General features: G+C 34.2%; 1 protein-coding gene across 5 annotated transcripts in view; it reads left to right on the forward strand.

The window, feature by feature from the left end:
* Positions 1-12,401, forward strand: part of NRG3 (neuregulin 3) — a gene marked incomplete at both ends in the record, with an annotated part of 1,044,303 nt that overhangs the window by 933,143 nt on the left and 98,759 nt on the right. For 3 of the 5 annotated variants that reach the window (XM_081268118.1, XM_081268121.1, XM_081268119.1), the window contains one exon: positions 2,772-2,798. In XM_081268118.1, coding sequence (XP_081124244.1) covers positions 2,772-2,798 — 27 coding nt within the window. The remainder of the gene's footprint in view (positions 1-2,771; positions 2,799-12,401) is intronic. The other 2 variants (XM_081268122.1, XM_081268120.1) reach the window with 1 other exon arrangement.

The raw sequence follows: 12,401 nt of genomic DNA on the forward strand, positions 1-12,401 counted from the left end.
GTGTTTAGCATATGAATTTATATGTTCAGTGATGTCAGCTTCCATGAATAAGCCATTATAGAACTTAGTAAATAATTTTCCTTTAATGTCCAATAATATAAATGCCACCTTGATCCATTAATCATATGTAATTTTTATATTACTGAAGCCATTACAGCTCCAATAACCTCATGTAATTTTTATATTAAGACAGGTTGGGTGCAGTGGCACACACCTGAAATCCCAGCAGCTTGTGAGGCTGAAGCAGTGGGATCACCAGCTCAAAGCCAGTCTCAGTAACTTAGGGAGACCCTAAACAACTTTCTCAAAATAAAAAATAAAAAGAATTCCCCAACAGTGGCTCTGTTGTTCATTGCCCCTGGGTTTAGTGCTGGTAACAACAAAAACAACAAGGGCAGTTCTCTTTTTTCTCAAGATGTCTTTTACCTTTCAGTGTTTGAGTAATTTTCCATTCCAGTTAATGTCTTTGCTACTATAATGAATTCAATGTTCCTATAAGCTGTTCAGATTGGCCTCTCATTTATCAAATATACTACTCACTTTTAATATAATCTACACATTCTCAAAATCCCAATTCTCCATGTCCTGTTATACACAGAGGTGAAACGGTGAAGATTGTGGAAGAATGAAAAATAGTCATTAGTTCACTTGCCAGCAAAACAGGCTATAGGCAGTCAGTTGAGCCATCTCTGATTCACTGGAAAGTTCTTATTCAACCAGCCTGAGATTTGTGACTTTTTGACTACCCAGTTGAATGGACCAATGTCTGTGGTCAAGTATTTGGGGTGTTTTGCTCCCTGATTCCTATAAATAGCCCTCTCTTGATTTCTTTCCTGTTCTTTTGCTTCTGAATAAAATTTTCCTTTTATTCAGTCTTCTTTTCTTCCTTATCTTTAGTCTTATAACAATTAATATCATCCAAATCCTTATTTTTAAATACTACAACTTGAGCATTTCTTCAAAGTTTTACGTGCACAGAGTCCTGAAGCTTCCAATTTGTACAAGAACACAACATGTTCTTGTCAGTATTTCCACAAAACCAATTCTTTTGTATTGCATTCTCTCCCTCCCAGGAACAAGCTTATGAGTCCCTCACCTCTCCAGTCAAGGCACATTTTCTGCTTTCCCATTAAAATACTTATTGCAAAGAATGACCAGAGGTTTTTCTCTGTGGTCTTCAACTGATTTCTGAACTCAATGAGAATGAGATTCTGCCTGCTCATGAAAATGTGCCAGATGTAGATCATAGTACACATCAGCAGAGAGCAGCCAGTTGAAAAACATTGTGCCAAGCAAGGGCTGCATCTGTCTTTTAGAAACAATCACCATCTTTGTAAAACAATCACCATCTCTGTAAAAGCAGACATTTCTCAATGGAAATAGGTTCTAATAAGTTAAAAATTAGATTTTTATTGGCATATTAGCTCATCAGAGACAGAAAGTAGAGATTTCCAGGGGTGGTAGGCAAGGGAAAAGAGATACAGAGCTTTTGATTAGGGCAATGAAAAAATCTTGGAAAAATAGTGGTGGTGATCATGAAGCATTGTGCATATAGTTAACACCTCTGGATAATATGCTTACAATGGTGAAGATGGCAAATTTTATGGTACATACATATTTCAGCACAAAAAAATTAAAAGTGAACTAGTGATAAACAGGAGAAGTATTTAAATATTCAAAGGAAACTACTTTTTTAAAATGGAAATGCTTATTTGCTGAACAGAATTCATAAAATGTTCAGTTGTCTTAGGAGCATAGTCACATAAATACTTTTTCCCACTTATTTCAGATAAATATTACTGCAATAGAAAACAAGTAATGTGATAAACATAAAAAGCAAATAAGTACAAAATAGATTAAAAGAAAGCAAGCACCATTTAAATAAATAAGGTTTAAAACTGAATGTCTGTTGATAGCTACTCAGTGCAGTTCATTAACCTGCTCATCATAGGTATACTTTGGTTTGTTGAAACTCTCCACTACCCACAAGCACAGAGAATAGAAGTAGACACATCTACCATTTGTTTTCAACAGAATGGGGCCGTCAAGTTGAGTAGTCCTGGGACTTGAGGGTCAGAAGCACTGGATTTGTGCCCAAGATCTGCCTGAAACTTTGTGAACTTTGTAAGATTTTTAGTTTTAACCATAATAGGTTCCTCATGAGGCAAATTAAAAAATGATCATAAAAAGTCTAATAGCATTACATTCTTTTTTTTTTTTTTTTTTTTTTTTTTGGTGCAGGGGATTTAACCCAAGGCTTTGTGCATACAAGGCAAGCACTCTACCAACTGAGCTATATTTTTCAGTCCAGCATTCCTGTTTTGTTGATGTGCAGATCACCTAGTAAGGTCTTGTCATTGCTTGGTTAGGGTCATGTCATTCTTATTATCCTAGAGTTCCAAATGTGTTAATGTTGAACAAGTAGTTAATCTACATAGAATATGATAGATTCAGCAAATAACATTAGTGTGAGGTATTTTTTTATTTACATAGTTTCTCTCTCTCCATTTTATTCACTTAATTTATATTTAGTATGCTATGTAACTGATGCATAATTATTCCATCTGAAATTCCAAGCTGTAGTTCAGTGGCTTTGGGAAATGTTGATCAATATCTGGAATTTACATTTCTGAAAAAAACGTGGTTAAACTTGAGACACATTCCTAGCCTTGGAAGGTCAGTCTTGTAAGCACTGATTTTCTTATGTGGATTTCTTTCTAACCTTTTTCTCTTTTTCTGTTTCCTTTCTTCCCATGCTGACTTTGGTGTAGCAGACCACTTGGGGATTGAATTCATGGGTAAGACTAAACAATTTGCTCCTTAAATATCCTGGAAAAGCTAAGTTTTATAATGTACATAGTATTTTCTTTTCCCATCTGATTATAATTAAAATGGCTCATTATCAGATGCTATTAGAACTAAAAAAAAAAAAAAGTTGTAGTCCATTTTTCACTAAGTAATGACTCAAAATGAAAGACTTAACTACTTGTTTGGAAGACAATTTAATGTTAAGTGCTTCTGGAATCCTATACAAGTTAGATTTGACTCCTGGCTTTGATTGTTTCCTCTAATTCTCCATTTTCTTATCTGTAAAATTGGGATAATAATGGTTTCTATTTTACAGCACATATAAATTTATTAGTGCAGTATCTACAACTTGGCAAAATTAATAAATGTTAGAAAACAACCATTAAAATGTCAGTTTGTCTTATTTTATGCTCTAATCCCTTTTCCTCTAGCATGATATACTTTGGATACATTTTGGTATCAATCATAATTTGGAGTGTGAGCTCATAAACATTTCCATTTACAAAACTAAAATATTTCTTTTTAGACTATTTTCAGTGCACTTTTTAAGGCACATTATTTTCTGAATATGTAGATAATTGTATTAAAAGAGATAAATGTGAGTTTTTACTATAATTAATAAAAGAAGAGCTTTCCATAAAGTTCAATATGCATCACAGTTCACGAATGAAAATATACTCAGGAGTTGGAGTCACTGAAATTGAAGAGATGTAAATTTGGATCCAGGTTTTTTATGCTCTGCTTTTTTTTTTCTTACATGATTACTTTCTTCATATATGTATATGATAATTGTGATAATAATGATGATATTTATTTACTTTTATTAATTTTGCCATTTACCATTTATTCAGCAAATATGTTTCAAGTCATTATAAGGAAAGAAAAAATTGTAAAATGCTGCATATAAAAATAATGAAAATGAACAGAGCTTACAATCTAGTAAGCACACAGATAATAACCAGATAATAATTCTTAAATAAAATTACAAGTATTGTAAGAACTATTCCAGGCAATCTGATATTATTTTGAACTAATGTGATGACAGGAAATATGGGGTGAAATTTATAGACTGTTAGGAAGTACTGTCAACAAGTATTGAAAAGGGATTAACGTTGGAAGTTGTAAGGAGGAGATGATCAAGAATGTCTGCAAGTTTTGTTTGCATATTTAGCTAAGGGGTAAGCTACTTATTGAGATAGTACTGAAAGAACATATTTGTAGTAAATGCATACTATATGAGTTGTGGAAATGTTCTTTTGGCATGCCTTTGACATATTTGAGAGGAGATGTCAGTTTGGTCATTATAGTACTGAATGTATTGAAAGTTAATTAGAGATTAGTGACTGCATATTTATACATGGTCTTCCATGCTGTGTCTTGTTCATTAGTACTCTTTTTTCTAGATATTACACCAGAGGAAAGGCAGACAGCTAAATTCCTGCAGGTTTGGGTTTTCACTGGGTAGATGTCATTGAAACTCAGAAAGGTAATGAAAATCAGAATAGTATTTATATGAAGTACCATGGAATGTAAGGTAGGTGTGGAAGGCGATGAAGAAATGATGAAATCAATTAATAGCCATGACAGAACTACTTGAACAAATTGGTGACATGGGTAGGAGACTGTAGTAATGTGGAAACTTGATTAATGATTTTGAAGAGTTATAGGCATTGACAGTTTCCAAACTATGTTTTGAAGGTGAATAATGAAGTTGAGACTAAGGAGGAAACAATTTGAAACAAGTGTCTCAGCAAGATCTAGTGTACTTTTTAAAAAAAAAAAAAAAAAAAAAGCATAGGAAATTTAGATATTCAGATTCTTAATAAAATTTTGTAATTAAGTCTGTTTATTATATCTTTAACTAGAAAAAAGACACTGACTTCATGATAAAGGCCTAGAAATATAAATGTAAAGTACTTGGTGTGAAATTTATTTACATTTTTCATAACTGATAGTTACCATTTCAGCTTGGCCAGATATTAATTATCCCTCCATCCCCTTGTAAAAAAAAATAGTATATTTTAATGAGCAATAATCTCTTGAGAGGTGACCATGTGTGCAATTCTTTTTAGGTGATAATAAGTGGTAATATTTTCCTTAAACTTACCCTGAAATTTTAGATGGATTGGTATGTTTTTTTCTTTAACAAGTTCATGAATCAGTCAAGTGAATTCAAGTTTCTGTTCTAATTTGTGAATTGGACTTAAAATACAGAAGTGAAGATCTTTTTCCCCTTAGCTGAAATCTCTGAACCAGACTTATTTTTAACAACAACAAAAAAATCCTTTTTTTCATTTGAATATATCATTTTTAATGAAATTAAATGAGACTCTATGGATAAGTATTTTATATGTGTGTTGGTGGGTGGGGTGTGACAAACAGTATCTGTTTAGTTTTGCATATGTGTTATTTGCTATGTTAAACTACGTGAAAAATTATATGTTAGAGCAAAACAAGTTGACATTTCTGAATGCTTAACATGTTCCAGAAAAGTTACATGATCTATTGAATTTTCAAAAGACTGTATGAAGTAGAACTATTTATATTCTTATAAGTGACAAAACTTGAGGTCTATTTAGTTGAAATATCCAATTTGCAAGAAAATAGCAGACATAGGATGTGAACCCAGATCTGTCTCCCGCCTGTGCTCTTGAATTCCATAGGTGACTGACTGCTAATCATGCCTCACAAGGAAGGCTTAATTGTAATGCAGAGTTTGTATCCTGGCAGTATTTCAGTTGTTAATAGAGTTCTGTTACTAGTCCTCATTTTTTAGTATAATGCTTCAACCATGTGTACAAAAAGGCTCCTGTCATCTGTCATCCCAGTCTCTCCTGTGGGATAATCAATAGAAGTTATAATATATTTGAACATTCCTTAATGAGTACAGACTGCGTAAGTGACTAACTTGGAAAGTCAATGGAGAGATGATTCAGCTCACTATTCCTTTTCGCAAATATCATCTAACAGAGGATATGGATGTGTCAGGCTTTTATTCCCCAGTGGCACTCAACAGTGATCTTTCTTGAGGAAAGGCTACAACAAGATGATACATTTTTAAAATAGGCACACATCTTAATTATAATTTTTACAAATGGCAAAATGAACATTACTATGAATGCATGTATAGATAAGATTTCAGAATCAGTTAATACATTTTCTTTTGTAGACACTGAGGAAAGTGTGTGTTTTTAAATATTAGAAATAGCAGTTTAGTTCACTGAAAGCTAATAAAGATCCAGCATACCTTTGCTAGAATAATGTAGCATTCTTCACAAAGATGCTGAACAACTAGATTGGAAGTTTCTTTATGATAGTAAATACATGGACTTCATTGAGACGTTAGATTCTCATGAATTTCTTGTGTAATGTAGTAAAACAGGCTTTACATCAACTCAATTTCAGGTGGATTTGGAACAAAAAATTCTATTTGAATGATGATCAATTCTGTTTGAATGAGTAGAGTTTCTGGTTGTTTCAAGGGCAATGCTTTTTATTAATGGCATAAATAAGGAAATAGCTTAAATACTCATCAAATTATTGAAATTTTTAAGGGGTAATTTCTTATTTATGAAAGATAATTAATATCTTCTATAATATCTTTCTATAAAGAATTGAATTGAGGGATTGTCAGATCAGATACAAATGAATCTGATATACTAATCAGTATCAAGTAGACTATGTACTAATGCCAAATATCTAAAAAGTATACATGAATTTGTAATAGATTCCAAATATCTGGAACATATTAGAAAAAAAGGGGGAGGAAAAAAAAGCAATGATAATATTCAGATTGTCATAAGAAAGTAATTATCTTCAAAGTTTTTTTTTTTTTAAAAAGATGGTCTTCTATATCCAATTCTTTCTGGCAATTGATTCAGAAGCCAGGGTGAATCTGTAGAGAGAAGTGAAAAAAAATGGAACAGCTGAAGATGTCACAAATTTAAAATTATACTGGTTTTCTTCCTAAGCTGAGAGCCTGCTGATGATGGCTCATCCAGTCAGAATGTGGGGACCTCCTATGAGATTTGGGGCCATGTCAGGCTAGAACTACATTAATTAAGTAAGGAAAATATTCAAGAAGTTCACAATTCAGTGTTTGGACAGACAAGTAAAACAATTAATACAATTTAGTGGAAAAAAAGACTTTCATCAAAGTTTTGTTTTACTAAAGAAGAGAGTTTTCTAAACATGTAGGATGCTAATACAGATGGTCAGTAGGAGCCATACTTTAAATTTTGAATTTTGACTTTTTCCGAACTAACAATATACATTAATATACTCTCTTGTGATGTTGGGCTGCTGTAAGGAACCATGGCTCCCATTCATCCACTTATTGTGGAGGTCAATAACATATGATCTATGGTGTTTACTGAGTCACTGTGCACTATGTACAATGCACTATGTTACTGTTCCAACAGGTACTATAGACTTGTATACAGTTCCAACAAAATATTCTTGGTTTATGATTAATTTAGTGGAACACGAACCCATCGTAAACCAAGGAGCCTTCGTTGGCATGTTTTTCACACATGCACCTAAATAGGGTTTGGGTCCACATGCATGTTGGAAAGACCAGGCTCTACAATTCTATTGCACAGTGGTCCCAAACCTTTGGTATGCAGCTGTCCACTTGTGAATCTCAAGGAGAAGTCCATGGAAGGCAACATTTTAAAAATCACTTGTCCAGGGAAGCATGTTTCATAGACCTAGTGTTTAGATAAATCTCCCGATAAAAGAAACACAAAAGAATGATCTCTCAGATGTCTTCAGAATGACTGGGCATCTGAAGACATGAGAAAAAATTTTAAAATATTCCTACAATTAGGTGACAAGGAAAAGAAATATAAAGAAACAGGAAAAAGAAGAACAAAGGTAAATAAAGATGGAAGAGTACAGGGGTTTTGGGAAATGGTGAAAGTTGCCAGGTAATTGGATAAACATCACAGACATGAAAAAGAATGGCAATTGATGTGGTTGATCAAGAGGTCAGAGCAGATTACAGTGACCCTGTCTGCCTTCCCCAAAAAGCATAATTTTATCTTGTTGCAAAAGAAAATGTTCTGAGGTTTCAAACAGGGAAGTGCAGAGATTTCTCTTAAACAGTTTATTCTGTCAACAGCTGAGTTTAGTGTTTGACTGCAGGCAGAATGCCAGTTAATGGGACATGCTCAGGATTTTACTTGAAATTTCACCAAATTCTCTTTGAGCAACACTGTAGATATTGTGAAGACGATTTTCATATTTAGGATGTGTCAGATGCAGAGAAAGCTGAGGGAAGAGTGCTTGGGGAAACAGCCGGTTGAGGTTCAGCCTCCCACAAGGTGGACCCTGAATGGGTCTCTAAGGAAAGGTTTTTTCCACCAGCAGAAGTGGAACATCCTAGTGGAGATGTTAAACAGGAATCGAGAAAGGCAATGTGGAAATATTGATTCTCATTAGCAAAGAAATGCACATAATAATTTAAATGGCATTTAACATTTTATTTAAAATGTGAATAAGATCATGTCATTTTCCTGCATAAAAATTTTTAGTGGAGAATGAAATCCAGACACTAAACACTGCCATGCCAAGACCTCCATGATATGACTCTTCCTTCTTTTCTGACTGCTTCTGCCACATCACTTTCCTTGTTCTATCTACACCAGGGCTTTTGCACTAGCTCCACCCTCAATTTTATCTATCTTACTTATCAGCATATGGGTTGGTTTTCCTCATAAAGAATGCAGTTGAATTACACTTTCTTTCTCTTTTTTTAGGGGGTGTATACAGGGAATTGAACTTGGGAGCACTTAACCACTGAGCCACATCCCCAGCCCTACTTTGTATTTTATTTAGAGACAGGGTCTCACTGAGTTGCTAAGGGCCTTGCTAAATTGCTGAGGCTGCGTTTGAACCCACAATCCTCCTGCCTCAGCTTCCTGAGCCACTGGGATTATAGGCATGCACTACCGTGCTGGGATGAATTACACTCTCCAAAATACTTTTCCTGACACTCGAGTTTATATGTTTTCTGTTTCAATCAGATCAGCGTCTTTTGTTTCCTCCATTGTGTTTGTTGCTATCTGGTTTATTTATTCAATTCTTATCATTCTTCTCACTTTCTCACTAGAAAATAAGTTCTATGATAGTAGCACTGTTCATTGCTGCATCTCCAGCCCAATAATTAGCAGAAGAGCTCAATATTTCTTGTATCAACATGTTTAAAATGAATTTAAATATTGTATGCTTTTTATAACTCTTAATTTGCTTATATGATTAAATATAAAAAGTGTAAATAAAGCATTAATGAAACAAGATCACAAGGGTTAGTTCTGAATCGACTCTCAAATACCAGTACTTTTTGTGGAGACTTACCTGTTTAATCAGTGAAATAAAAATGGCATTCCTCTAAAAATGAGGACTTCTCAAAGTTGTAGCTTCAAGTTAGGTCACTTAGGAATCCTGGTTATTAATGTATTCGGTGTTGACCTTTCCAATAGGACTGGGAACAGGTTAAGTCAAGTAATCTTCACTTATCCATTGACATGGCCTCACTGGAAGGTGCATTCACTCCTCAGTAGCTTTTCATCCACTTTAGGTTTTGACTAACTCTTGAAGCAGGAAATGGTGCTGAGTTGAAAGTATATTGAGTATAGTAGCCCAGTGCAGTGCCACATGCCTATAAGCCCGGCTACTTGGGAGGTCGAAGCAGGAAGAGTGCAAGTTCAAGGTCAGCTTCTACAAATTAGTGAGAGCTGTCTTAAAATTAAAAGGACTTGGGATGTATCTCAGTGGTAGTGATCCTGGGTTTGATCCCCAGTACCACACACAGAAAGAAAAGGTATATTGAAGGTAGTTTCCCTTTATTGATTAAGCAAGCATGAACCCACATATTATAAAAAAAAGGAAGGGGATGAATGTTTGCTTATAATTATATGGCTTATAGACACAGTATGTGATTTCACAGGTCACCTCCTTTTGTATTTCAAAGCCTTCAGGAACCTTCAACTTATGATGTAGAAAATCACCATTATCTAAATGGCTAAGTTTTTGATCTGGGAAAAACTGATTCTACATCCATTTGAGTGTCCTAAGTATACTTTGTAAGTATTCAACAGCACTGTATTCATGTTTGGACTATGTGTTCTCAAGGCTGCTATTAATAAAAAAGGAAGACCAAAAAAGTTTGTCTTTTTAGTAACCTAGTAGATGATTATTGTTCAATGTGTACCCAAAGGCCTTTGGAAGGGAAAGGAACATGTTCCACTGATAAATAGTAAAGGTGAATTATAATGCAAATCAAAATATCTGCAAAACCCAAGTTATCCCCATAGATGATGGTGGGTTTTATCCAAATATAATAATATTCCCTTGCCTTATTCTGTGCTTGGTTCCAAGCATATTAAACCAGGACATAAACATACTGCACTAGGGTCTTAGCTGTAGAAGCTATATCATGGGTAGATCTGCCAGTTTAAGCAAATAAAATTTCAGGACACCCGTTTAAAGTTGAATTTCCAATATACAACAAATAATCATTTAGTGTAGACATATTTCATGTCTCGCATGTGGGGTATCTATATAAAAGTATTTACATCAAATTCACATAACTCAGTGTTGAGCATTTTACTTGACAACCCTAGCTACATGGCCATGGGCTCAGTTAAGGGTCTATCCATAGTGATCCATTACTGTCTTATACTCCAGTATCTATAAAGGTTGAATTTAAATTTGTTGTCCAAAAGATAAACAGAATTTTTTTAAAAAGATAAGCAGAATTAATGAGGAGAGCAGAGGCATCAGAGTGATTTCTGTATCTCGGGGGGAACCCCACTTGTTACATGAGAATTGGGCAAAATTAATACTAAGCTGTTTCGGAATTATCTTTTCCCAGCTACGGATGTTTAACAAAAGGCAAATGCAGTCTGTATGATCATTGGTTCTGGGCACAATGGGTCCTGCTGTCAGAGCAATTGATGGAGAATTTTAAAGCCAAATACTTATTGTGAATGAAATAGCTTAGTATCTCAGATATGGATACTTCAAAAAACAAATGGTAGTATGCTAACTTAGTTTATCAGCTTTTGAGAAAGAAAATAGCATTTAACTTACCAACAGATGCAGCTCAAGGCTATATTAATGAAGTAATAACAGCTGTGCCTTTATCTGTTCACTACCCATTTATTTCCCCATTACATACACACTGCTAACTTTAGTCAGAAACATGTTTTTTATGAGAATATGGAGCCTTTTTTCCCCTACAAGAAAAAAAAATCAAGTCATCTATTTTCTAGAGTTGAGCAGTAGAATCCATAGTGGTTCAATGATTCAACTTTTCTGTGGATGTAAGAAAAAGGGTACGCTATAAGATTCACACGTGCAATTGAAAGTATGTATACTTTGAAGCCAAGCAATTATACATCAGATCTTGACTCTGTCTTTATACTGAGACATGGGACATCTGATTGCCTGTCTATCCATCTGTGTATATTAAATAACATCTACCTTTTAGGGTTCACTGATATAAAGATCAATAATAAAACACACCATATATGCATATGTCAGACACACTATACCATCCCTTTATTCATTTCCTAATATTTTGTATTGATTACTCAGTTTCTTTGTGTGTGTAAACCCTCAAGGACACAATGAACCAGTCATATTCTTTGGGAGTTCACTTTACCCTTCCTTATGGCCCACCACTCTAACACAGTCTCATATGTATATTTTGTCTTTTGCTTTACTTCAGTCAATTATGGTGTCATTGTAGGTTATAACTCTTTCCCAAAAATAATTTTAACTCTTTCCCAAAAATAATTTTTGAGAGTGCCATGAAGGTATTATTCTCTTATCATAGCATTGGCTTGGTGTCTGAATCTGTTTATCTAAATCTAAAGTGCCTTAACTGAGTCTCAAAAGTGACATGCCACCATTTTTTTTCCATATTTTAGTTGTTAAAAGTTATTTACTGGGTCTAGTTCATATTCAAGGGAAGGCTAGTCTCAAAGGAGACAGACTACAGGAGCTGCCTATTATACACTTTGCTGCTCTACATTGGAATCCCATATGCTACTAAGACCTGTGTCACATATCTTTATGTGTAAGATTGTTGACACTATCCATCTCAGGTGGGAAACCCTTTGTGTCCACCAAGTAGAATGGCAGCAAGCTCAAGCTCAAATATCTGTCAAGCCAATGATCACATCAGCAGATAGTGACAACCATGTGTCGGTGGACAAGTCTAGATTCTTCACCTGAAAAATGGAATGTTGATAAGTATTTCAATGAAATGTAGTTAGAATAAAGCAAAATGATACATTAGAAGAAAGTAAACATATTCTTAAAGACATGTTTAGGATGTGCCAGATAGATATGTAGATGACATTTTTTAAAATGTAGTTGGAGGTTAAGTTGTTTTATGTGGAATTTGCTATTTAACAAAGGATCCTTTTCATTCTTATTCAGACATTGGAAGTTATGTGACTATAAAAATGCATGTGCTAATTCTGATTAAAATCACACATTATGTATATGTAGGTACATCTTTTAGCAATTGCCCAAACTCATTCCTCTGAACAAATGATATGACTACTATCGGATCATAAATA

The sequence above is a fragment of the Spermophilus citellus genome (genome assembly GCF_964194105.1).
Source record: "Spermophilus citellus genome assembly, chromosome: 15".
NCBI lineage: Eukaryota > Metazoa > Chordata > Mammalia > Rodentia > Sciuridae > Spermophilus > Spermophilus citellus.